Source organism: Nelumbo lutea, chromosome 6, assembly GCF_056320005.1.
Source record: "Nelumbo lutea isolate HS-2025 chromosome 6, American lotus-T2T, whole genome shotgun sequence".
NCBI lineage: Eukaryota > Viridiplantae > Streptophyta > Magnoliopsida > Proteales > Nelumbonaceae > Nelumbo > Nelumbo lutea.
Window position 1 is genome coordinate 10890008 of NC_142689.1, and position 27508 is coordinate 10917515.

General features: G+C 37.7%; 1 protein-coding gene across 4 annotated transcripts; it reads left to right on the forward strand.

Moving 5' to 3' along the window:
• Positions 1–123: 123 nt before the first annotated feature.
• On the forward strand, positions 124–27508 carry CTR1 (Protein kinase superfamily protein). Of its 4 annotated transcripts, none has more exons than XM_088950164.1 (16): positions 124–1020; positions 1619–1920; positions 2014–2158; positions 2921–3024; positions 10259–10467; positions 11725–12084; positions 12203–12243; positions 22188–22256; positions 22581–22681; positions 22797–22881; positions 23147–23245; positions 23999–24067; positions 24185–24316; positions 26276–26370; positions 26469–26600; positions 27019–27508. In XM_088950164.1, exons 1-15 carry the CDS (start codon positions 409–411, stop codon positions 26575–26577), a joined length of 2532 nt encoding a protein of 843 aa, XP_088806290.1. In that variant the 5' UTR covers positions 124–408; the 3' UTR covers positions 26578–26600; positions 27019–27508. The 4 variants fall into 4 exon arrangements, 2 of the variants coding, with proteins under 2 accessions (XP_088806290.1, XP_088806291.1); XR_016100849.1 differs by having other exon boundaries at positions 130–1020; positions 26469–26647; XR_016100850.1 differs by having other exon boundaries at positions 130–1020; positions 26469–26647; positions 27026–27508.

Sequence of the window (27508 nt, forward strand, 5' to 3'; positions counted from 1 at the left end):
TGTGGACGTGAGATGCTCCCGATGTGCGGCCAAACATGCTGTGAGGTCGCAGTGTGAGGTGCGAAGTGTATGGAGAAGATCTGCCCTCGCAATGGACATTATAGAGGAGCGACTAGCGAGCGAGGGAGAGAAGGACAAAAGAAGAAAGGTGCAGCTGTGCAGGTTGTGAGCGAGTATTTCGTTTCACATGCGTGTGTGCGTGTGGGTTTCAATTTCAAGACGTTCAGACGCGGAGCGGCGGACGCCGAAACAACCGAATCCACTCTCTTCTCATTTGGTTTTTTTTTTTTCTCTCTCTCCCCGACAGAGAGAGAGAGAGAGGGAGAGAGAGAAAGAGCATCAGACCTTCAATTGACTCTGGAACGATGGCCGCTTTTAGGGTTTTGTAGAGATATTTGAGTTCTATCTATGGAAATGCCCGGGAGGCGATCCAATTACACTCTGCTGAGTCAATATCCTGAAGAACAGCAAGCACAGCTGCAGCAGCCATCCAAGTTCTCTGTGGCGGGTGGTAGTGCAGGTGCAGCGCCAGTGACGTTCTACGAGTCTTTGTCTGCGGAGAAGAACAAAGGGAAGACGGAGAGGGGGTTCGATTGGGATGGAGATCATCGACTGCAGCAAGGGGGAGGACGGATCGGGAGTATGTTTCCGTCGATCGGATTGCAGAGGCAGTCGAGTGGGAGTAGTTTTGGGGAGAGCTCGTTGTCGGGGGATTATTACAACCAGCCGCTATCTGTGGTAGCGAATGATCAGGAAGTTTTCGGTCAATTGCAGGAAGATGGGTTTAAGGTTGGTGGTGGAGAGTCGAGGCTGAAAGTGGTGGAAGCGGGAGGGTCTTCTTCGTCCAAGAGCTGGGCTCAGCAGACTGAGGAGAGTTATCAGTTGCAGCTGGCGTTGGCGCTTCGGCTTTCATCAGAAGCCACTTGTGCTGATGATCCCAATTTTTTGGATCCCGTCCCTGATGAATCCGCTCTCAGGTCTTCTTCTTCCTCGGCAGAGGCTATGTCTCATCGATTCTGGGTACGCTTTTACTTTTATTTATTCATATTTGAGCTTTCCATGTTTTTTGTCTGGTTTGCTTTAAGCTTCGTGGTAATTGGCCTCTAGGGTTTGATTGTTGCCTCTTGATAAAGTAAATTTTAATGTTCATTCCTCGACTTCCTCGACTTTAATTCATTTAGAAAATTCATGACTGAAACGATGGAATCCAGAAAGTTTATTTATTTTGCCCTCTTTTCTGTTTGCTACACTGAAATGTTATCTGAAATAAACACTGAATTAGGCCATGAGTGTAAGGTTGTACATTATAATTCAAATAGCTTTCAGGGTTTCATAACAATTGCCTAAATTACCTAACTTGCTATCTATTCCCAGTCGTTATTATTTTTATAAGTATACCAGTATCAATGATGAGATTCGATCTTTAAGATACGTTTTACTTCACTGAATAATTGATTCATCACCTTCACTTATATCAGAAAGAAAAGGTAGTTTTGGTTTTTGACCAACAGACTGATATCTTAAATACTTTTCTTTTTCTATTTTTTTGACCAGTCACTCTTATGAGGTGCAAATTAAAATCTGATTTTATCTGTCCATTTTATTTCGCTTGCTCCAGGTGAATGGTTGCTTATCTTACTTTGACAAGATTCCGGATGGATTTTATGTGATTCATGGAATGGATCCTTATGTATGGACAGTTTGCTCTGATCTCCAAGAGACTGGTCGGATCCCATCTATTGAATCACTCAAGGGTGTTGATTCTTGTGATGGTTCATCAATTGAAGTGATTTTAATTGATAAACGCGGTGATCCTGGTTTGAGAGAGCTACAAAGTAGGGTACAGAACCTTTCCTGTAGCTGCATTACTAAAAAGGAAATGGTTGATCAGCTTGCAAGGCTTGTCTGCCATCACATGGGGTGAGTAGTTTACATTGCTATACCTACGAGTGTCCAGAATTCATTTAATCATGCTATAATTCTGGTAACCAAGCTTTTTGTCACTGTCACAAGGGGTGCAGCTTCTACAGGAGAAGATGGTTTCCTTTCAAACTGGAAGGACTGCAGTCAGGTTTTAAAGGATTGTTTAGGTTCTGTTGTGTTTCCACTGGGAAGTCTATCATTTGGCCTTTGCAGACATCGTGCTCTTCTGTTCAAAGTAAATTTCTTAACTTATCTTATATTTGACATTTTAAAGTTCATGGTGGCTGTATTTTCAAATCTTTGATATGTTCAATTTTTTGGTGTGTGGGGGGAGGGGGGAGGGTTGTGCCTTCGTCCTAGCTAACTAGGGGTGCAAATGGATCGGGTCATGATCTGATCCGATCATATTTGGTCGAATTTGGATCACCCCTATCCGATTTGAGAAGATCCGATCCAATATATGTTGTATATTTATAAATATATATAATACATATGTATATGTATATATTTATTTATATTGTATTTTTATAAATTTGTTATATTATTTATTTTTTATAAAAATATGTATATATATGAAGAAAATAATTAAAAAAATACTTGTGTTCTGTGTTCTTTCTTTATTTAAATTTGGTATATTTTTATTTTCTTTTAATAATTTATTATTTTTTAAAGAAAACAAGTCGGGTCAGATCAGATCTGAAGATCCGACTTACCAATAGGATTTGAATTCAAATCAAGGCTTATCAGATCTGACCGGATCAGATCAGACATGAACAGTGTCAGATCGGATTCGGATATATCCTGATTCGAATATGATTTGATCTGTTTGCATCTTCTTTGATCTTTTGCTGCTATAAAGACTTCTGCCATTATGCCTCCATTTAGATGTTCGTTTGCAGATATTTTATCTTGTTCGATTTATATAAGAAACACATAGGATTGAAACCATTTTGTCAAGTCTGAGGAGGTTCACTTGCATTTTTGGTACACTTTACAGGTGTTAGCAGACACAATTGACTTACCTTGCCGGGTTGCTAAAGGTTGCAAATATTGTAGGAGAGATGATGCCTCCTCCTGTCTTGTGCGGTTTGGTCCTGACAGGTATTTTGTGTTGCTTGGGCCTTGGCTTCTTTACCTTGATATTGATGATAAAGTGTATTGTAAGCATAATTTGCTTCATGTGAATAGCATAAGAACAGGACTAAAGGTCCCCAAAAAGGCGCTGTTTAATACAAAACCAATACTAATTGTCAAAGATGCATGGGAATGGTAAACTGAAGCAAAATGAGCATGTTGATAACCAAAAGTTTTGGGGGGGGGGGTTGAAAAGATGCATGAGAATGGTAAAAAATACAGATAAATCATATCTATTGTAATTGATGGGCCTTGGGATCCTTTAGAACAAGACTTTAAATTTGTATGACTACACCTAAGCTTCCCAGGGAACCCTCTAATGCACCCCCCACCCCAAAAACAATGTTCAATGCCATTTGCGAGCATTCTTTCCTTTTAATGAACTTTTTTTGAAGATAAATAAAAAAAAAGAAAATTTAATAAGGAAACTAATTAAAGAAGATGCATCAGGGTGATAAGAAATCACCCAACAAAGGAAAGACCAAGACTTTCAACCTAACCCCTTAGATAATCAACCCTAATGACCATGAGAGACCAAGGTTAATGTTGGTGTTGGTGGAAATGTTGACTCTCTAAATATAAGACACATGTGAGAAATGTCGGAAATATTGTAAAAATTATAGACACAGTGGAAACATTGTAAAATATAGAATGATAATTTATGAAAAATAAAAGAATAGGCACACCTTTTTAGATTATCTTGTTCCAAATCATTAAACAAAGCTAAGAAACTAAGGTTATAGACAAAATAATACTTTCTGAAGTTGCCCTGTAAACCTTAAGATTCAGAGCTTCATGATAGAATGAGTTAAAGCAAAATTTGAACTCATAAAAAGTGTAAATGGCTGCAATGGATCAACCAAATAATCTATTACACAAACAAAAACTAATATTTAACTTCATGTTTGAAATGAATATTGAGCTAGCTCAAAGTGGTAATCAAGTTAGACGAACAATAACGTTGTTACTCCACATATATACAATATTGTTACCAACTTATGTTATAATACTATCCCTTATACTCCACATAGTGCTGATAATGTTCATTGGGGAATATGTTGATTCCAGTAAATTTCATGTTACTACCCATGGAAGTGAAAATGGAAATATGTCGTGGAAACTATCTCTTGTACTTCACATAGTGCTGGTAAAATTTCATGTTGCTACCCATGGAAATGGAAATATGTTGTGGAAATATTAGGGAAATTAGGGACATTTTGAACCATGCGAGACAAGCTGAAAGTCCCCACCCCAACAGCAAAACAATGAGCTATGAGCCCAAACCAAAGATCACAAGGAAGCTCCTTCCAAAATTCACAAAATAAACAATCCCACCCAACCCTCCCAGCCCCTACCTTATAACAATGAAACGCCCTGAACCCAAAACCCCAATTCCAATTAGAACCAAACTTCAAGCTTTGCCCATTTCCTCAGCACATCCAGTGTCTAAAGCAGAACTCTCTCTTCCTTTCTCAAAGTCTTTCTTTATCTTCTTCCCCTTCTTCTTCGGCCCCACCCCAAATACTCCTATCTTTAATCTGGCAAAAACTTTAGAAACTTGCACTATTTGATTAGTTTTCTGTCTTCTGAATCTTTTTACTGTGTTAGGAATTTTCTCCATCACCGAAGAAGCAACCCTGTTAGCATTGATCCTTTCTAACTCAAATATCACATTCTTTTCGAATAATTGAGCTGCACCTAAATCTTCTCTCTCAGTGACTCTGTGTTGCTACAAACTATGTATACATGCTGATAGAATAAAAGTTAGGTGGATTCATGTAATCGTTGGAACAGATGGGAAGACTACACTCTTGCAAGTTCAAGAGCACTGAGATAAATGTTTCTTCCTAAATGGGATTGTGAAAATGCAAGAGGAAAAGTAGTGCCATCCACAGTTTCAAGGCGCCAAGGCGAGATAGGCGACATGGGATCACCTTATCGCCTACACCTAGGTGATGGTTTTTTTTTGAACAAAAAACATGAATTCTTGGATGGATTATTCCCTACATCTTCATAAAGATGTATAAATTTCATTTAAAACATAGAAAATCAACATATTCATGAAAAATGAAACAAAGAAAAGACATTTCAGAAAATAGAGGGTTGAGCCTCTATTTTTGTTGCAGGAAAGAAGAAGAACAAAATAATAATCAATATGTGTTGATTAGACAAATTTTGAGTTCTTCTTTTGAAGTCTTCAAGAGCAGCTTTTCCCATGGATAGAGGTAAAGTATTGTGACCTAATGGTTTTTCCATGGGATTCTTTCAAGATTGTTGGGAAATTGTTAAGGAACATATGATGCAGTCTTTGAAGAAATTCAAGATACGAGGAAATACTTGATGTGTGGGATGACAACTAAGGGGGAAGTATGTAAAGTAACAAGGTTATGGGGTAGGCAGCAGGGGCTGGCCTAATCTTCTACGAGGTGCAACCATGCAAGTAACATGTTTGTTTGTATACATTTCTTCTCGCAATTAATTAATCTTTTCAATAGCTACCAATAAAAAATTCATAGGTTAGAATTGTTGGATCACTGTTTGGTTGGAAAATTCTTAGGGGGAACTCTAGATGAAGTGTTCATTTCTGTTTTGATTGGAAGCTGGGCTATCCTGTTGATGTTAAATTGTTAGGTGGAGGATTGTTCCTATTTTGTTTGTAGAGAAAGGAAGATTCTGTAGATGTTCTTGAATGGGAATGTTCACAAAATTGAATTCCTGAATTTTGAATTTGATTGTTGGAAACCACTAGCTGGATATATTAAATGATCAGTTTTCAAATTTGGTTAATTGGTTTGGAATATTGTATTCAGAGTACTCCTTCATGCTTTGCCTTTTGAGTTGTCAAGTCAATTAGTGATGTTGGTAGATTTACTGATGTTGATAGGAAAAATGTCAACTGGAGTCTTATTAAGCTGGTGTGGCCATGTGGATTCTTGTAGAGGAGTTTAGGGTTATTATTTTAGAGAGGCTAAAGAGGAAGACATCATCAGGTTCTTGTATTATTGGTGAGGTCAAAGAAAAATCTTATTCATAAAAAAAAGTCAAAGAAAAATCTTTGGAGTTGGATATGACGAAGGAGTTTAACCGCACACAAGGGGTCGTCAGTGGTGAAGCAATTAACAAGGAATGTTTAGTTCCAGCTTTGGCTGAAGATGGTGATAGAGGCCTAGAAACAAAACTAAAGAAGGCTTTGCACGATTTTCAAGACACCAAGGCGAGGCTAGACAACAGGGGCACCTAGGCGATGGATTTTCTTTTAAATAAAAACCATGAATCTCACAGTAACTCCCTAGGCTTCATAGCAATTTCACTAGTAGTTATCTATAATCTTCATAAAAGAAGTATAAACTTCGTATTAAAACATGATAAATCAACATATTCATGAGAAAAAAGAAGAAATAAAAGAAATTTCAAAAAGTACAGGGGCGCCTAGCCCAGTTTTTCAAAAATTTGTTGATTGGACATTTTTCTTTGACTTAGGTTTTGAAATCTTTGAGGATTCAAGACAATTACACCAACACATGTTGATTGAACCCATCAGCTTGGTGTGGAAAATCTAATACTTGAAGGAGACTCTAAAGTTGTTGTGGGGTGGCTGGCAGGTTTGGACTCAGTGGTTTGGTGCTACAGGGATCTTTTAAAAAAAGCTAAGTGGCTAACTAGAAAGATGGATATTAGCTTACACTGGGTGGGAAGGTTGGCAAATGCTCTGGCTGAGTCTTGCCAAACAAGGGGTTAATGGGGAAAATTTTTACTGGGCTGCTTTGTAATCTATCGCCTACTGTTTATCCTGTAATTTTCTTTTAAGGAGAGGTTGCACGTTGCACCTCGTGCCTCTCCTTGAGATACCTGTAGTAGCTCTCATTTCCTGTTAATAAAATGACATTTCAATTATCAAAAAATGAGAGATATTACAGGCATCACTATTCATTATTTTATGGTAGTGATGGCGTTATGTGCCTACATGTAACTATGAATGGTAGGATTATATTTTATTTGTTTTTTAATGTTTTTGTGGGTCATTTTGGGCATTTGTGGAACTGTGGAAGGTATTGAGGCAATTCCTGTAGGATTATAGAAAGAGGTTGGAGGTTCCTGTTGTGGCTTTCTTATTGAGGCAATTCCTTTTCTCTTTTGTGTACACTTTTTCCTTTTTTCTTATAAAAAAAGCTACAAACACGGTTTTGACACGTGGAACTATCATGAAAGAAAGAAAAGAGAGAAGAAAATGTTTTTGGGTTGATCATGAAAACTATTATGAGAGAGAGAAATGGAGAAAGGAAAAAGTGAGATCATAATTAAAATAGAACCAAAGTAAAAGAATTCAAGCACAAATAAAAAGTTGGACTCAACCAATAGAGGTCGAACTCCTCTTTTATGTATTGGTAATATAAAATCTTCTGATTTTGCTCTTTTTCCTTGCTGTCTACCCTACACACCATTCTGATGTTTTTTTAATGACAAATTTTCTAAGCATGCTTTGTGCCAATGGTTCTTGTTAAGTTGTTTTCATTGGCTTCGGTTCGGATTGGAGCATCATTACCATGTTATAGCAAGTTCTGTGCCAAGTTAAAAGTGTTAGCATTGGCTAGAACCATAAATTTTGATGAGTTGTTGTAACATTTATTGTAAGAGGAGGCAGTTAGAAATATGTCCACAAGGAGCAATGAGAAACTCATCTGCTACCCCTGGTGTTGGTTGCTGTATGCATTGTTCCTCAAAGACTCTCTTAGAAGCTATCTTGATATGGCAATATATAGTATGTTAATTGCAAGAGGTTCATAGAAATACTGTTAACTGCGCAAGTTTTTCCTGTAGAAATATTTATTTAAACTAAACTACCAGTCCCTCTCTCTTGTGGTCTTGCCCCTTTTGATCCTGGGGCTGGATTTCATGACTCTTCTATTTCCTATTTCTGATGAGATGTTTACATTATTGACCAGATGCAAAAGAATACGGACCTGATCAAAAAGAGAAAGAAAAAGGGAAAAAACCTTCAAAAGAAAGAAAAAAAATTAAATCTTCCATTACTTGTTTGTATCTAATCCAGCAAGATAAGCATTTGTATCTAATATATTTGAGCTGAAAGTCTAATGAACTAATCTTATTTAGCCACATCAACAATTATGACTGTGTAACCCAAAAGAAATTGTTACAACAGACATTGTTCAGGTTGTGCATAGGATGAAACATGATCTCTCTGTAAGTGCTAATGAATCCTCATTTAAGCTTATTGACATTGTTAGGATTGCCATATCATGTGGTAATTTCTAGTCATTCCATTCCCATACTTGGTATTAGATTCATGTGCCTGGCTTCAAAATGTGATTGCACCACATTAGTATCCTCTGTCCCATGGATAATGGACTGATTATTTTCTCTAATTTTTGAAGAAAACTAGATGGCAAGTTGGGAGGGATGAATTGCGTTTAGCAGAAATGGAAGCCAAGCCCTCAGTGTGAATGGCCAACCAAATCCAACTGCAAGCCCAAGCTGACATTAAATGAGATCATAATTACCATCCAAAGAACTAACTTAATTGAATCAGATTAGGTTGGCTAGATCCATTTTAGCTTGAGATGCAATGTTATGACTAGAATTACACATAAACAGTGACTAGAAAGAGGACCCAAGATTTATAAAAAAAAAAAAGAAAGAAAGAGGACCCAAGTCCTGTTGAAGACAACTTGACATTTTGGCCATTAAACCAAACAACCAAGTTGTTGTCAATACATTTCCAGAAAATTATATGGTGAGTTGGTTTGGTTTTCTAGGGCCTGAGCCTGTGCAATACCCAAGTTTAGATCTGGCTGGGGTTCTTAGGTTTAATTGCAACCTGAGGTTCTAAGAAAGGACCCTAAAGCTGACCTAGTGCCACTGTTTTGGCTGGTGAAGGCAACTTGACATTTTGGCCATTAAACCAAACAACAAAGTTGTTGTCAATACATTTCCAGAAAAGTATATGGCGAGTTGATTCTGGTTTTCTAGGGCCTGAGCCTGAGCAATACCCAAGTTTAGATCTGGTTAGGGTTCTTAGCTTTAAGTGCAACCTGAGGTTCTAAGAAAGCAGCCCAAAGCTTACCTAGTGCCAGGGTTTTGGCTGGTCAGCCTAAGTCATAGCCTAGTAAACACAAACACAGAGACAAGGAGGAAAAACACAAAAAGAAAGGGATAAAATAAAGTCTTTTTCTTCTTTGTTGTGTACTGAATATTTCATTTGTGAAATGCATGTCAAAGTTTAACACCATGGCAGGCGTTTATTATTCACATTCTATGGCAATCATAGTTTTCAAGGTCAAGGTGAGGCTAGGCAACTGGGGGGTGCCTAGCCGCCTAGGCGATGGATTTTTTATGTTAAAAACATAGATCCTAGGGTAGTTCCCTAGGTACCATAACCATATTTCTTTAATAATTATTCATGATTTTCATAAGAAAAGTATAAATTTCATATTAAAGTATAGAAAATCAACATATTCATGAGAAGAAAAGGAAGAAGGAAAATAGAATTAAAAAAATATAGGGGCTGAACCCTTATTTTTATTATAGGAAAAGAAGAAAATAAAAAGTATCGGTAGTAGTAGTAGTGGTAGTAGTACTTATTGGTTCAGGTTTATAAGTCTTTGAGGGTTCAATACAGCATTTAGCAATGTTTATGTTGATTAAACCCTAATAAATAAGAAAATAATAAAAAGAAATTAGTATATAAACACACAAAATGATTATTTTAGTTTAATAATGTCTATTTTATAATTATAATCTCAAAAAAGAGTGAATAAAAGAATATTTTATAGTAGGAAGTAGAAAACTGTTAGGCGATTAGGCGAGGCGAGCCTCAAAGGGTGCCTTGTCGCCTAGGTGTCATCTTGACAACTATGATGGAAATCTTAATGATATATGGGTATTTTATGCACTAGATTGTGGAATATAATTATATATGATGTTACAGTCTGTTGGGATGCTTGTGCTTATTTCTGAGGATGTCCACATATCATTAAGATATCCTTTTTTTGATAATTTATAATTAAGATATCCTTTCAACTTTTGCTTTTGCTTTTATGTATGATTTCACTCTTATCTTTCTGGGACTCTTTTACCGAATGTATACCGAAAAGAATATCCTTAAAGAAAATGCAAAAGCAAAAAGTTGGAGCGGGGACTCTTCCCTCTGAGATAGTTGCTAAGTATATTTATATGGTTTCAGGGAATACTTGGTTGATTTGATTGAAAAGCCTGGTTGTTTATGCGAGCCTGATTCTTTGCTCAATGGTCCATCTTCCATCTCAATTTCTTCACCTCTACGTCTTCCAAAGTTCAGAACTCCTGAAACTACAGAGAATTTCAGGTCCTTGGCAAAACAGTATTTCTTGGACTGTCAATCACTTAATCTCGTATTTGATGATTCTTCAGCAGGTGATTATTTTACTTCATGCAATTATTCAAATAAAATGAGACATCCAGTTTCCGTGCTGGTATGATCTGGAGCTGATAATATCTGCTCAATATTGGCAATATTTGGAGAATGTTTGTGTAGTTCTGCTATTATAATCTATTGGGATAAAAAGGGTAATGACAGAAGATGGCTGTAAGCATCTTTACCAAACAATCCAATGTTAGCATGCCACATTATTTGAAGGAAACTGGGAAACGATTCTAAGGGTTCACATCTTTACCAGACATTCCAATCCAATGCCAACAGGATTTTTGGCAATGTCAGCAATGACACTTTAACGTAATAGAGTGCACTGATCTTTGTGGCAACACTGGCAATGGTGTTTTAACATGATAGGATAGATTGGTCAGAGCAAATGTGTTTTAATAACAAAAAAACCCTCAGAGCAATAACAGAGAAAGGGGTAAATAAGGGAAATAGGAAGTGAGTGGTAACAGGAAAGAGGATGACTCTTACTGGAATCAGCACCAGCAAGGCTTTGGCATCAGACCAATATGTGAAGGAGTCAGCACCTTAAATTGTTAGAATCACTTTTTTTTTTTTGATTTTTTGATCAGTAAAGTGTTTTTTTTTTTTAAATCTGAAAGGCTTTGGGTGCATAAAAGGTGACTGGATGGTCAGCTTCAGCTAATCATCCTCGTAATTAGTATCACATACATTTTCCCCCTTATTGTACCATTCCCCAAAACAATGAGTTCCTTGTACCCCCTGTTTTGCTAATCCCATTTGCAAGAATATTAGCTGACCCTGGTGTCCATTGAATGACAGCTCTCAATTTCCTCTTTTTGTTAGAATCACTTCAAAAGCAGTTGGAAAAAACACTTGATTACCTTCCAAGTTTCTATAAAAAAGGAGATGCCTTACATATATTTATTGGCAAATAGAGTAATTTCACATGTTCACATGAATCTTCAAGGTCTTGTCAGAGCCAAGAATTTGGGAAATGCTTCTAAAAGCTTCAACTCGTGCTTAAAGAGGATCTATTTTGTAAATTTTTCCCAGATAATAGCCTCTTGTCTCACTTTGTTCTCTTTCTGGTCATTAAAGTGGCCTGAGGCTCAAGCTTTCTTATCAATTTATAATTTTATACATGGCATTATTTTTGATTGCTCATTATATGATGAGCTCTGACTTAGTTATTTCTATATTACAGTTTGGCAACTAACAGGTATATAGTGGTTTTAATTAGATGCCATTTGTTTTTGTTTTATCACAAGATGCTGCTGCTGATAAAGAAGATGTTACAAATCCACAATTTCCTAGGAACACTGATACGGGCAATCCATTGATTCCTTCAAATAACAATAATGAAGTATTGGTCTCACCTCTTCCACAAGATGCCTGGTTAAATACTCATGAACTGACACAAAATTTGTATAATCCTCCTCTCAATGTTGGAAGTTCAAAACCTCCCATCCCACTAAATCGTATCCATCCAAATGTTCTGGCCTTACCTGAGACCAAGTTCACTGAGAGAGGTCAACTACTAGCAAGTAAATCTAATGAACTTTCTCTTGATGTGGAGGACTTTGAGATTCCATGGAGTGATCTTGTTTTGAAGGAGAGAATTGGAGCAGGTATTTTTGTTTTGCCTTCTAGATATATTCCTGTTTCTTTGACATGCATGCTATGTGGTTAGATCCTAATAATCTTGTAGGAGTCTTTACTGGATGGTCCTGACACTCTGCATTTCAGGTTCCTTTGGAATTGTCCATCGTGCTGATTGGCATGGTTCGGTAAGCATTTATCCTTTGATTTACTGAGATTTGACCCTGTGCTTAACAATTTTTGGATTTTGGTTGTAAATTTCCTCTCTTTTTTGGATAGCGGTAGTATATAGAATATCCTGGCTGGCATTTTTTTATCAATGCTGTCAGACTCACAGCAGACATTGAATTTTTTTGGTGACTGGATCATAGGTTTAACAATTCAACCATTTTCCTCATCCAAATAAAAATGCAAAAAAAAAAAAAAAAGAAAATAGTTCCAGAATATCATTTAAAGATATTCTTCACAATAGATATTAGAGGGTATAACAGTAATATATATATATATATATATATATATATATATATATATAATGGTGGTATTTTTGACCAAGTAAACATTTCTAAGAATGAGCAAACAAAAAAGCTGTTATGGCCATCCTAGTTCTCATGGTCAACCATCCAGTCCAGTCCAAGTCTGATAACATTGGTTTTGACTTTTGATATTAGTGACTTTAGGAAACCAATTTGATGGCAATTTGGAGGCTTTGGTTTCATAAGGTGAAACTGCTATGTAATTGTCTAAAATATTTGTTCACAGTGTTTGTGTGATGTGGTATTTCTGCTTATAAACCAGACGGTCCAGACCTGATGTTCAGGGTCAGTTTTTTTATTTTTTTTGGGGGGGGGGGAGGGGGAGGGGGGATGGATAACCAAGGTTTTTATAGAAGAAAAAGAATGAATGTGTACGAATAAACCAAACTTGCTCTGAGAAAGGAGTGAGATTTCCCTAAAAGTGAGGTTTCTTTCATTTAGCTCATACTTTTGCAGTGAGGATTCCCTGTCATGCCTCAAAACAACCGAATTCTGTCTACCCCTTGTTTAGCCAACATATGCACAGCCCATATGTGGACCTATTGACCCATTTCACTTCAGCCACTCTTTGTCCTGTTAATAATTTTATTTCCTTCATTATATTTCTGTGTTCCCAGGGATTTAACTCTTGATTTTCCATCAACCACAGCACCACTTTGGAGTCCCTATCAGATTTTGGAAATTGCAAGATGTAGCCACCCTATATCCTTGCACAATTGCTGTTAATTCTGCCAATGTGGAGCTACCTTGGCCAATGGACCCTGAAAATAAAGCAAAAATGCTTCAATGAGAGTCCCTAGTGTCTCCTCTCACACCAGATGGACCTGGTTTGCCTTTGCTACAACATTCAGGGTCATGGTTATAGATATCCATTCTTCACAAATGCAGGCCGCTAAGGTTAAAAAAAGGAATTTTGAGACTTCCAATGAAATGGTTCCAGAATGCAATCCTCAGGACTCAAGAAACCTTTATCATTTTCTTTTTAAACACACAGACACACGCACACAGAGTTGACCTATGTGTTTTTTTTTTGTTTTTGATAGAGAAATCAGAGGAGAAAAATGGGAAGTGATGCAGATATGGAAGCAAGAAAAGAAACCATGAGAAATAGATGAATTTTCTACTTCCTAAACCAATTTACAATTTTAAATTTACTTTATAGTTGTAGGTGTCTTAAGAATGGGATTTCAAGTCCTCTAGAAATTTACTATTATTAGGAAATTGAAATGATTATTTAAAGTAATTTTGGACTTTTTTTTGAGATAAAAGGTAAAGTATTTCATTAACAGAAGATTGAAAAAAGATCCAGCCTTGCCCACTGAGGAACTGAGCAAGGCAAAGCTTTGTACAACTCAGAAAAACCAAAAAATAGCATCATACAAAAAGATTTCTATACTCCAAAAAAGAATTGTAAGGACAATTCTTGAACAGTTTGTGCGTTGCCACCCAGGAGTGTAACCTTCCCCAAATGCTTCTTAAGACTTCCTCCTCTGATCTCAACTGATTTTCAAAGAGTCTCTTGTTTCTTTCCAACCAGATTGACCACACTACCGCCGCTGGCAGCACCTTCCATACAATCTTACCTCTTCTCGACAGACCCCTTAGACCCCAACCCCGTAACAGATCCAACACATACCTTGGGAGGCACGACTGAACTCCAAAATCCTCTAACATCTTCATCCAAATTACCCAACTAAATCTGGAGTGCAGGAAGAGATGCTCCAACTTTTCAGAATTGTTGCCACATAGGACACATCTGCTTGGTTCTACTACCCAACCTCTCTTTGTCAGATTGTCAGCTGTTAGGCACTTCCCTAAGGCAGTTCCAAAGTAATTTTGGAATTATTTTTCATAGTAATTATATATATATTGAAGCAGAGTGGTGTATGGTTGATGTCTCTCCATGCGCAAAATGGTATCCCACAGTAATTGCTTTATATTTTTGTTCTTGAACCCAGTTTTATTTACCACTGTACCAACAGATATCTTACAATTCCCTAACTCTCCATGTCTAAGGGCCATTTTAGTCTTATGTGCTTTTTGTCCCCTTTTCCTTGCTTTGTGGAACACAATTATTACTTTCAACATTTTGCATCTATACATGATATATAAAAGAAAAGGGGGGGTGCGGTAATAGGCTCTCCTTGCACGAAATGGAATCTCAAAGTCCCCCTTTCATTTTTTCTACTAAACATCTAGCCATTTACAATGATGCCATTATATAAAACGAAAATAATAATGACAAAAGTCATCTCAAAGTCTCTCTCTGAGCCCAATATTTAGGGTTGTTAATGGGTTGGGTCTTGTTCGAGATAGCTTGTAGCAGTCTTGTCCCAATAAAATCTTATTTATTTATTTTACTAAATTAAATAATTTTTTTTTGATAATTGAAGAAGAATTATATTAAGAAAATATGAGAACTGTTACAAGCATCCCACTGAGAGGCACGAGGTGCGACCTCCCTTAAAAAGTGAAAATCACATAGCACTATAGATCAAGATTACAAGGTACCCAGTACAAATGTTCCCTCAAAACCCCTTGTTTAGCAAGATAATCTGCCATAGCATTTGTAAACCTTCCAGCCCATGTACGCTAACATTCATGTTTCTTAATAACCGGTTGTCCTTCTTTGAGAGGTTCTTGTAGCACCAAATAATTGAGCTTGGATCTGTAACCAACCTACAACAATCTTGGAGTCACCTTGTAAAGCTGCCAACAACTCAGCCCTATTTGAGTCTCCTATTCCCACTGGGCCCGAGTACAAGGCTAAGATATTACCATCCTTATCTCTCAAAACCCCTCTTATACCTGAGGGGCCAAGATTGCCTTGACTGCTTCCATCAAAATTCAGTTTTATACAGCCTTCCGGCGGGGGAGTTCATACTATAGACGTCCTTTCCTTCTTGAGGGAGCTACTAGTCACCTCTATGCAGTTCCTTCTAAAGTCATCAAAGGAGAACAAATGGAAGAATTCTGAAGTTCTCAACCAATGAATTGCCCTTGTTAAGATACACTCTTTGATATCTGGGAGACTTTGTTCCTTTTCTTGAAAAATTCTTGCATTTCTTTTCTCACAAATTGTCCAAAGTGTAGCTGCTTTGATGCATTTCAACATGATCCTCCCTCTTTTTTTGGGCCATACAAAAACCGACGGGTCAAAAAGCATACTTACATCAGTGGGTAAATTCCACCTGCAACCAAATAAGGCTAAAATCCAATCCCAAATAGTAACAGCAAAGGAGCAGGAAATTAGTAAGCGGAAGCAGTCCTCACCATTAGCTTTGCAAAGAATACACCAGCTAGGGGACAGGCACATAAAAGGCTTCTTTTTTTGTAGGTAGTCTAGAGTATTGATTTTCCCATAAAACACTTCCCAACAAAACAAGATAATTTTGGGGGGAACAGGCTTTTAGCCCAAAGCTCCTTTACATGAAAAACCAATTGAGTGGAGGAAGATTACATAGAGCTTTCAAAAAAGAGGCACAAGAAAAGGAGCCTTTTGGGTGGGGGACCAAATCCTCTTGTCTGACTATAAAGGATCCAAACAAACACTATCAAGAATCAAAAGAAGTTGAGAAACATCACCAAGTTCAGCATCCCTCAAGCCCTGATGGAAGCAAAAATCCCAATTTAAAGACAAAGACAAAAAGGGGGAGGGAAGGAAATTAGAGACAACCTTATTCTTAAACAAGGAAATAGAGTAGAGAGAAGGGAAAAAGGTCTTTTAAGGCTGAATTTCCCACCCAAACATCTTCCCAAAAGAGAACAAAATTCCCTGAGCAAACACCATACTTGACAAGATTAAGAAATTGGGGAAGGATGCTATGAATCGCTTTCCAAGGATGTCAAAGTAGCTTGTCGAGAAAAACCAATATCCCAGCCATTATTTGAGCGACCATGAATACTAGCTATCACCTTATGCCATTATTTGAGCGACGATGAATACTAGCTATCACCTCATGCCATAATCTCCCTTTTTCCAAGGGCCATCTCCACAATCACTTACCTCACAAAGCTGTGTTCTTCAGGACCAAGTTTCCTATCCCCAGTCCACCTTCTTCCTTCTACACAGTATATACCACCTTATTAAGTGATCCTTTTTCTCTTCCCCTAGTTTCTATAGAAAATTTCTCATTAATTTCTCCAATTTCTTTGCCTCCCTAGAGGGGATTATAAAAACAGAGAGATGATAAATCGACAAGTTAGTTGGAGTGGCTCTTAACAATGTTACTCTACCTCCTAGAGAGATATAGTTCTTTTTCCAAGTAGCTAATCTTTTTTCAAACCTCTCTAGGATTGGAGTCCAAAACTTACTTTCCTTCGGGTTAGCACCTAAAGGGAGCCCAAGAAGTCACTTGACAATTTAAGCACTTAGCAATGGACTCAATGACCCTAGAGGGGATTATAAAAACAGAGAGATGATAAATCGACAAGTTAGTTAGAGTGGCTCTTAACAATGTTACTCTACCTCCTAGAGAGATATAGTTCTTTTTCCAAGTAGCTAATCTTTTTTCAAACCTCTCTAGGGTTGGAGTCCAAAACTTACTTTCCTTCGGGTTAGCACTTAAAGGGAGCCCAAGAAGTCACTTGACAATTTAAGCACTTAGCAATGGACTCAATGATCCTGTCATCCAAATTTATTCCCACTACATAGCTCTTCTTCAGATTTATTTTTAGGTTAGAGACACTTTCAAAGTAACTTATCAAGCTCTTTAGATTCCTCACTCTCCATAGGTTGCCCCCTTAATTGAAAATGATGATATCATCCGCAAATTGGAGATGGGTAATTGGGACATTACCTCCTCCCTATCAGCCTTAGAAAGTAACCTATTGAAAACATCTGCTACAAGAGTAAACAGAAAGGGGGAAAGGGATCACCTTGCCTTAGTCCTCTAGTAGGAGGAGCTGATGCAACCCTTCACCCACCTACACCACCTATCACCAAAGTCAGTTTCTAAGAATCTTTAACAAGAAACTCCAGTCAACTAAATGATAAACTTCTCTAGATCCAATTTACAAACCACCCCTTGCTGGCCATACCTCATTTCCTCCACACTTTCATTAGCTATTAAAATTTGATCAGTTATTTGTCTTCCTTGCACAAATACCCCTTGGGCTTGACTTATTAATTGGGGTAACACTGCTTTTTTTCTCAGGGACAAGACCTTAGCCAGAATTTTGTAAATACTCGTCACCAAACTAATTGGCCTGAAGTCTTTGGGATGTCTTGCATCTAACTTCTTAGGAACTAGGGCTAGAAAGGTGGCATTAACTCCAAGGTTCACTATATGTTTATTTGCAAATTCCCTAAAGACCTTGAAAATGTCTTCTTTTACCACGTCTTCCTTTATTCCACTCCTTTATTTTGGATCTAAGCCTTTTTAGCTTTTTATAAAATTTGACTCCCTCCCACCTTACCCCCTTCAACTCCTCATTCCACCATTCCACAACCCTACGCACAAAATCAGGGTGGGCTAGCCACATATTCTCAAACCTAAAGGGACGAGGTCTGCTTCCCAAGAGCTCTGGTCCTAAATGGTCAGAGGTTACTCTAGGCAAGGCTCTAGCCACCAAATCCCTCCAATGATTTTCCCACTTTTCATTAAAAAGGAATTTGTCCAATTTCGAACAAAGGGGGGTTTCCTGAAAGTTGGACCAGGTGTAATTGGCCTGCAACAAGGGTATCTCCTTCAATGCACAGGTTTTAATAAAGTCATTAAACTTTCTCATACTAGAGGTAACAACACTTCGAGGGTTATTTCTCATTACAAAATCTAATGACATTGAAATCTCCCCCCAAACACTAAGGGCCATCCCATAAACCATTAATTCCATATAATTCCTGCACCCAAGTTTTCAAATTTCAAAGACACAGAAAACCTTCCAACAAGTTCCTCAACCGATTCCACCACATTCTCTCTCCATAGAGTAACTAGACCTCCAGAAGCTCCCCAGGAAGGAGCTGAGTCCACTTCACTCTTGATTTCCAAACACTTCTAACCCACCTTCTGTCTAACTCTGCTAGTTTGGTTTCCTGTTCCAAAACTATATCAGGTTTCTCTCTTCTCAAGAAATCCTTAATCACCCTTCTTTTTCTTGCACTCCCCAAACCTCTCACATTCCAATTAATAATCTTCATGAAGCTTCACACTAACAACAGCCCCTCTTCAAACCCAGAACTCCCTTAAAGGGGAGCCTTTCTTCTCTCCCCTCTGCTGCTGAATTCAATGTTTCTCTCAATTTCAGAAATCGATCTCTCCACCTCTGATCTCTTTTTTTTTTTTTTTAGATTTCCTTTTCTTCTCCTTTTTTGTTGGCTCACCTGCACCTGTCAAGTTTTCTCCAACCTGAACTCTAGGAGGTTGTCCTTGCCTGGTTGGAGTAACATTCCCATCCTCCACCTCTGTTTTATTAGACCACTCGAACTCCTCTTCATTTTTCTCATACTCTTCCAATAAGACACAAATTTGGGCCCAAATTCCTTCCAACTACTCTTGTTGTTTCAAAAGTTGCCCATTATTCACACCACCTTCTGAACTAAACCTCCCTTCTAGTCTGTCCAATTGGGATGATGCTGGGTTATCTGTTACAGGCACAGTACACACATCAGTAGCAAAAACGGAATAGACAAGGTTACCTGACTGGGGAGGAGTCATTGGGACTGGTTCAGGAACAAAGGAAACCTTTGTTTCCTGTGCCTGCTTTTTCTGTGGAAGGCTAGAAGAGGAAACAGATACTTTTTCAACTGAAACAGAGGTAACCTTCTCAAGCTGTCATTTTCCTGGTGAAACGTTGCAAATCTTCTTGGTGTTGACATGCTCCTTCAAACAAAGGTCCTGTGATTGCTGAGCTACTGGGATGAACTCCCTTGTGGAATTAGGTGTACCTTTAGCCACTTCCTTTCCCTCTGACGTGCCCTTTTAAAGCCTCATGTGTGAGTTGGCCCGCTGCTTCTGGGCCTACAACCCTTGGCCCACCATTAAACTCTTTCTGGTTCAAAGTATAACCTCTTTTAAGTTCCAGCCGATTTAACTGGTCCGACCCAACATCCTGGACTTGGGTTTGCAGATCCAGTTCAGGTCCATTTACGGATTTACCCAACCCGATAGGTTGTTCTGACTAGGAGGATTAGAAAAACAATTCTTGGCGCCACCTCTCACCACCTGAGCATAGGATGTATTGAAAGCCGAACCTTTTTCTTGTTCTATACATCTTAGACTTCCCCCTTCTGCATTACTTTAGGATCACCCAGTAACTGCCTACCCATTTTCGTGCAATTTTTATTTCTTCGTTGACTTTCCAATCCCAAGCTTCCACGTAAAGCTCTAAATTCCATGTCTTCATCTTCTACCTTGCTTTCCCTCCACAGTGCAGCTTCAATGGAGGAAGTCAACCAAACCGATAGAAAGATTTCATCTACTATTCACTTTCCTGGGTATATTCTCAGGCTTAAGACCACTAAGCATTAAATCTGCAGATCAAAGATCATCCCAAAACACGCAACCAGCACTTTGGGTAAAAAAAGGGTAAAGGGGAAAGCTATGGGCGATTAATAAAAAAAAAAAAAAAGCTCATCCCAAAACACTCTGTCTAGACGAGCTCCACGCAGCACCACAATTTAATCTGCTACCTCTTTGTTCCAGAAATGAAAAGGTAGCTCTATGACATGCACCATCACTCCATCCGTAACAGAAAAATCCTTTTGAGTTTGATGACAGAGTCCATCTAAATATATTAGAAGTCCCATCAGCATCAAGGATATTCATGGCCACAACTTCTACTTTATTTTCAAGCAGATCTAACAAAGCTCTGCAGCTATCAAAGGGTGTTAGTGCAAAAGTGTGTTGTAATTTTAGATTTTTTATCAGAGCATCTGCTACCTTTTTCCAATCATCAACCTGTTTCTCTGCTTCTATCACCAACTTGCTCAACCAAACTTCCTTCTCTGAGCTTACAAGCACAGTGTGATTACTATTACCTTGAGTGCCAGTCAATAATTTCTTCTCAAGTGTATCAGCACTACCAACTGCCTTAGGAACCTCCTCTTTCTCCCCAGAAGACTCTACTTCTTTTGTTATCAGTTTTAACAGATAGTTGTCCAAGGTCTTGACCACCATTTTCCAACAATAGCTCTTCCTACTTTCTGGAAAACAGACTTGTTGCTTCCTACCTTTATCAAAGAATTCTGAGAAAGCTATGAAGGAGCCTTTAGCATTTTTCTTACATTCAACTAAATAGCTTCTTCCTGTGCCAGTGGATAGATCCTTCTGACTGCTTAACTTTCCTTCAGGCAAGCTTCAGAGATGAAACCTCTTAGCCACTCAATCACCTCCAATCCGACCAGCAAGACTGTTGCCTTCTTAGCTTCCCTGATCTTTAGAATGAGCTGCCCATATCTTCACCTCTTTGAACAAAAAGTTTTTTGCTTCAACTTTAAGAGCCCTCCTCCATCGTGCCGCTGCTTAGCATCCTATATTTTTCTAAATACTTTTTACCTAACCCATACACTCTTGTTTCTTCATCAGTAACAATTGGAAATTCTAAGGTCTAAATTAAATAAATTATTATCCATAAATATAAATCTCTCTCTCTCTCTCTCTCTCTCTCTCTCTCTCTCTCTTTCCAAATCTGATATTTCAATTCATCCAACTTAGTTCCGATGTCAATTTGGATTTACACGAGAAATATTTTCAAATTTATATTTACAAATATAAATATTATATAATCTCTCTCTACTTTCTCTATGAGTCCAATGTTTTGGGTCATCCAACTTTAGATCAAATTCAGATTTAAACTGAAAAATATTCTCTCCCTCCCAAGTCTCATGTTTTGGGTCATCCGACTGTCAAATTTAAACAAAAAATTGCAGATTTATATCTATAAATATAAAATATTATATAATCTGTCTCTCTACTCTCTCTGAGTCCAGTGTTTCAAGGGTAGTGGAGACGGTTCTCAAATCTAGGTGACCCACTTTCCCCAATTGATGCCTTTGGTTCTGAGCTTGAAATATAAGCCTAAGACTGGTCAAGGCTGAACTTCATTCTATGCATTTGTTTTTCTTTATAGGGATAGTGATGGAGAGAGAGAGAGAGAGAGAGAGAGAGAGAGAGAGTAGTGATGGCAATTTTCCCCGTCCAGCAGAAAACAATGACGAGGATTAATAGGGATACTTGATCAGGGATAGTGATGGGGATGGTGAGCGAAGTCCTTGCACTTCCTCAATCCTGATTATATATCAGAAAATATATATGTTTTAATTAAAAAGGTTTGGGGATTCAGCTACTTTACGCAGGGACCCCCTTGCTAGTTTATACTAGAGAAAAACATTGCTTGATTTTCTTGACAGCAGTTAAAGCTTGATCTGACATCAAGGGGAACAGTAGAAATTCTCAAAGTTTCTCTGTGAGATACAGCTGCAGGATTTTGAATAATTTTTAGAACAAAAAAAAAAAGAGAAAAGTTTATAGGGTAATGTTGGGGCAACTTGGCAGTTTCTAATCATACTCATTTATCTTTCCTTTGGTCCCTTTGAATTATACTGGTTAAACCTCTCTAATTACTATTTCATTATTTCTCATAAAAGATATTCTTTTCAGGATGTTGCTGTGAAGATTCTCATGGAACAAGACTTTCATGCAGAGCGCTTCAAGGAATTTTTGAGGGAGGTATATTGCAACAAAATTTTCTGTTATTTATTTATTGTAGACAATAGTAAAATGGTATTCATTGCTTATCCAGCAGTTGGATAGTAGGCTACAAAGTACCAAAGAAAAAATTGCTAACCACATCTTATTGCGTTTAACTAATTTGGTTTTTGCAATCCCCTCAGGCCCTGTTATTTATTAACAAGTTAATTTATATATGAACCAAGGTGGATAATGAAGATCTAATTTCTGTACTTAGAGAAAATGTTCATTGCATCTTTATGCTTATTTATTTTGTGGATTCCAGGTCTGAAGTATAATTGCACTGCCTGTGTTGTTTATTAGGTTGCAATTATGAAACGCCTCCGACATCCAAATGTTGTTCTTTTCATGGGGGCTGTTACCCAACCCCCAAACTTGTCCATAGTCACAGAATATTTATCAAGGTATCAAACTATAATTTTCTCCTTATATTTCTCTCTCATGGGGTTTCTTAACATCACTTAGTACAAGTAAAATATAGTTTGAAGAAATAATTACACTATGGCGTTTGAGTTGCAGAGGCAGCTTATACAGGCTATTGCATAGGCCAGGTCCAAGAGAGATGTTGGATGAGAGACGTCGGTTAAATATGGCCTATGATGTGGTATGGCTATGTAAAATTTCATTTTGTTGTCTCACATTTATTTATTTCTTATCCTCTTATCTTATCCATGTTTCTGTATTTCAGAATTTGTGTCTCTTGTATAAATTTTCCTTTTTATTCTATGATGAAGTTTGTTGAGTTACTAATAAAAAAAAAAAGATTAGCAAATCATTGTCCTGTGAGCTGATTTTTTCTTATTATTTATTATTTCTGATATGAAGTTTACACTTGATTGAGTTCATGAGCTTGGGATGCCTATGTCCAGGCAAAGGGAATGAATTATCTTCACCGACGGAATCCTCCCATTGTTCATCGAGACTTGAAGTCTCCAAATCTTTTGGTGGATAAAAAATATACAGTAAAGGTACGAATAAGTGAACGTTACTATTGGACATTTTCCCTTCATCTAAGGTTAAGTGGTGCACGGGTGCACACATGATCCCTTATTCATGCTCTTTATATCTTATTGTGAGCTCAATGTGTTTGAATTTTGGACAGTATCTTATTAAGTAACCATGATAGGCCCTCTTGTAAGCATCATTTAACAAAATCTTATTCCCATGATATATATATCACCAACAGCCATGACTAGACGTAGGCCATTGCTCTCCTTGTCACCTCAACTTCCACTTGTTATAAAAAATTCTGCCATTTCTTTCCTTCCATAGAGCCTGGCATATAGCTGTGGGGATAGTGCTCCAGATTAGTCTTCCCCTCCAGTTTAGACTCTTCACTTGGCAACGTTTAATAACCTATTGTAATGTTTTGAGGAAGCACCACTTAACCCAAAGAAATGCTCCCGCATTGCACTGAATGAGCAGTGAATAAACAAATGGTCCAACCCTTTCAATTCATATTTTGCATAATAGTAGTACACAGATCAAAAGATGGCGGTTCCTCACCTCTTCTTGATAGTTGGTCTCATCTTAGGGATTCCCAGGGCATTTGTCCATGTCAAGGTCATTCTTGATGGGATTGGGGATTCTCAAATCTCCCTTGCAGGAAAAGGGTGTGACTGTTTTCCCCATCTCCACTCCCTATCGTCCTCCCTGTTTGCATCAGATGTATGCTTCTGCAGTTTCTGTAATACCTTCTAATGCTTCTTGTGATCAATTAGGTATGTGATTTTGGCCTTTCCCGATTTAAGGCAAACACCTTTCTCTCATCCAAATCAGCTGCAGGGACTGTAAGTTCCTTATTTATTTTTTATTTGTTATTTTCCTGATGTGAATTGTTGTGTAGTGGAATGGAGTGCGTGCAATACTTATTAAGCTCTATTTGATTAATTCCTTTTTTTTATCAGCCTCAATGGATGGCACCAGAAGTTCTTCGTGATGAGCCATCAAATGAGAAATCTGATGTTTACAGTTTTGGTGTAATCTTGTGGGAGCTTGTGACACTACAACAACCTTGGAGCAATTTAAATCCAGCCCAGGTACATTCATTGGTTTGTTTGTTGAAATATAAAGATCATTAATATTGAATGCACATATTTATAGGGTATGTTATTGGTAAAACACTTGATTTGATCAACCCAAGAACAAATATTCGCAGCAAAGTATAAATACTAGAGGGGGGGAGGAAGGACACAAGGTTTCTTCTGCTCTGTTTGGTAGTAGTGGAGGATTGGGATCAAATCCCGCTTGCACCAGGGACAAGGAAATTTGAATCCAATGCATGTCCAGGTCCTCATGGAGTCCGACTTGGCAAGATGGAAAAAACAAGTTTTTGTGGACACGTCTATTGAAAAGTGTAAAGTATTTAGGCCATATTTTATAGGTTTTGTAAATTTGACTTTGTTACTTGATAATATTTTATGAAAAAAGTGTCCATTGTGTACATTAACTGTTACTTTATGTCAATAAGCAAGTAGATAAAGGAAAATGTTACATAAAAGTGCCCTAGAATCCCTGGAGCATCCAACATGCCAATTTTGAAAACTAATGGTTGGGGACTGGCTGTTAAGTAATATAAAATCACACAGATAATTTAGAAATATAATTTAAACAAGTAGACTAAAAAACTTTGAAGGTTAAAGTATTGATTCCTAATTGGATCTATTGATCCATGACACTGTTTAGGAGTATGCAGTTCAGTACCGAAGTTTTTTTTTTTTTTTTCCTGGCTTTCATGTTGGAGCATCGTGGTGGTTGTTTCATCTAGATTGGTGGGAAGTAGTTTTAATATTGTTTCTTTTATCTTGGTAATGATTTAACTTTTTGGTAAAAGATTAAAGGTCCTATTTATGTGGGAGCCTTCTTTCCATGATACAAGTTCAATCAACCTTCCAACTCAGCACCCATAATGAAGAGCAGAAGGGCCATTCAGATTGGAATTTAACAAGGATTTCTTTCAGAATGAGCCATCATTGCCTTTTCTTTGATGAAGACGGTGGAGTGGGTACATTGATCTCCTTCTATTGCTGCTTTCAGTGAACAAAGATCAAGGATATTGCAGTCCCAAATTCAAGCATGTTACCCAACAATAAAGTAATTAAATGAAACAAATGTAAAAATTCAACAAAATATTTCTATGAAAATTTACTACTAAATGCAACTTATCTGCATTCAAAAAAGTGTTATCCTATTTATTTGGGGTTGTCTACTTGAAGCTTTCTCTCATAACATACTGCCTAATTCAGATGGGCCCAGATTTCCCAACTAATAGCCACTGCAATTTAGTTTGATGACACCACCACTGTGAAGTTGAAAGCTTACAGCTGTGGCATCTAACAGTTAAGATTCTATTTCTGGTAACAATTTTATTGTGGGTCTGGACTGAACACAGGAACTAATTAATTTGATGGATGTTAGGCTCCAGTTATAAGTTCCCTATAAAATATTTCATATGTAAGAATCTGATTATTGCACAAAGGAGGCCTCACTTTGTCGTGCAAGAAAAGAAAACAACAAAGAAAATGAAAAACAGAGAAACACAAGATTTAACGTGGTTTGGCAAGTTGTGCCTACATCCACATGTGAAATATACATACGGGCAATGTGTAGTTGAATTTTGCATACCTGACCCTATTTTGCATGTTAGAGGCCCCTTTTAAATTTTAATACAATACACCACTTGGTTCCACTCACTTTATGTTCGATACCTTTGTGAAGTTTTTAATTCATATTTTCAATTTAACTAGATCTATCATGTTCTTACCAATTCCATGATGTTATACTTGATGGGGTCTTAGTCCTTTTCATGAACTACTAATTGTTCTGTGGCCAAGGTTCATAGAATTAGTCTTCTGCCAGTTTCCTGCTATGTTTTTTTTTTTTCTTTTTTTTAATCATTTTTGTTATTTACTGTTCAACAATTCAGGCTCCAAGCTATTGTTGCTTGTTCAATCTTACAGACTTGTTAAGTTGATTGCTCCTTGCTTCCCTTCTTGCAGGTTGTAGCAGCTGTTGGCTTTAGAGGCAAAAGGCTTGAGATTCCAAGTGATGTAAATCCTCAAGTAGCGTCCTTGATTGAGGCCTGCTGGGCCAAGTGAGTAAAAATTGTCAAATTTATCTTAATTTTAGTAGTTCCGTCTATTGCCTTTGTTGTATCCATTCCTCTCACAATTGTAATATTTTGAACTGCAGCGAGCCCTGGAAACGCCCCTCTTTTTCTAGTATCATGGAATCCTTGAAGCCATTGGTGAAACCCCCAGCACCTCAACCCATTCGTGCAGACATTCCACGACTAACTTGAAGAAGTCAAATGGGCACATGCCGGTATGCTTTTTTATGATCTGATGGGTGACAGTCTCTTATTCTCCTAGGTGGGTGCATTTTTTTTTTAATCCGCATCACTTAACTCGAGCAAAATTGTTTTTAACTCTAGCCATCTTTTAATTTCAAAGACTAACATGCCATAATCTACGTGACCAGAGAGAGAGAGAAGGATTTAGGCTGTTCAAGCAAAATTAGGCTGCATTTGGCATTCCTTATTTTAAGGACATATCCTTTTTGCAGTTAAAATGTCCCTATGAACAGAGTTTTTAACTGCAAAAAGGAGAAAGTCCTTGAAATAAGGAATTCGAAATGCAGCCTTAACCACCAATATTCTTGGTAGATTGAGGAAGCACACATTTGTTCACAGTTTTCTTCAATGTGAAAATGGCAGTCTATGCTCTGACCGTCCATGTTCCAGACTGCAGGTTCACCGGGCTCTAGTGGGCATTTCCTTTTTCCATTCTGAGAAAAGAGGACTCTTAACATGGGCTAGGGGAACTACCACCAGATCACATCTTACTGGACAGTGTCTGCCAAACACCATCTTTACCATCTCCTGAAGATATTGATCTTACGTGTTGATTCTGCACTTGCCTACACGTAATTTTTGTATGTATCATTGCTCTGTAATTAAATTTTAAAAACAAACAAGTTTAAGGAAACCAAATGCCTTCCCCAGCGGAAGCAATACCGCTTCAGCATTCTGTGTAGAATTTGCAGTTTGGCTATATAGGCCGGCCTCTGTTGATATTCCCCGTGTGTTGGTGATTGAATTGATGGCCTATGTTGACAAAATGCAAAACAGAACATGCTATGGCAGAGTTTTTTACATGGAACGCAAAACAGCTCCTGATTATTATTATTATTATTATTTTTTTGGTAAAATGCATCTCCTGGTTATTGATAAA

What these genes read in the sequence shown, in the direction of transcription:
- CTR1 (XM_088950164.1), top strand. Translation starts at nt 409, where the DNA reads ATGGAAATGCCCGGGAGGCGATCCAATTACACTCTGCTGAGTCAATAT. An exon ending in CTTGTCTGCCATCACATGGG is followed by an intron (nt 1,921 to 2,013) that starts GTGAGTAGTTTA and finishes CACTGTCACAAG; the next exon opens with GGGTGCAGCTTCTACAGGAG. An exon ending in ATTTGATGATTCTTCAGCAG is followed by an intron (nt 10,468 to 11,724) that starts GTGATTATTTTA and finishes TTTTATCACAAG; the next exon opens with ATGCTGCTGCTGATAAAGAA.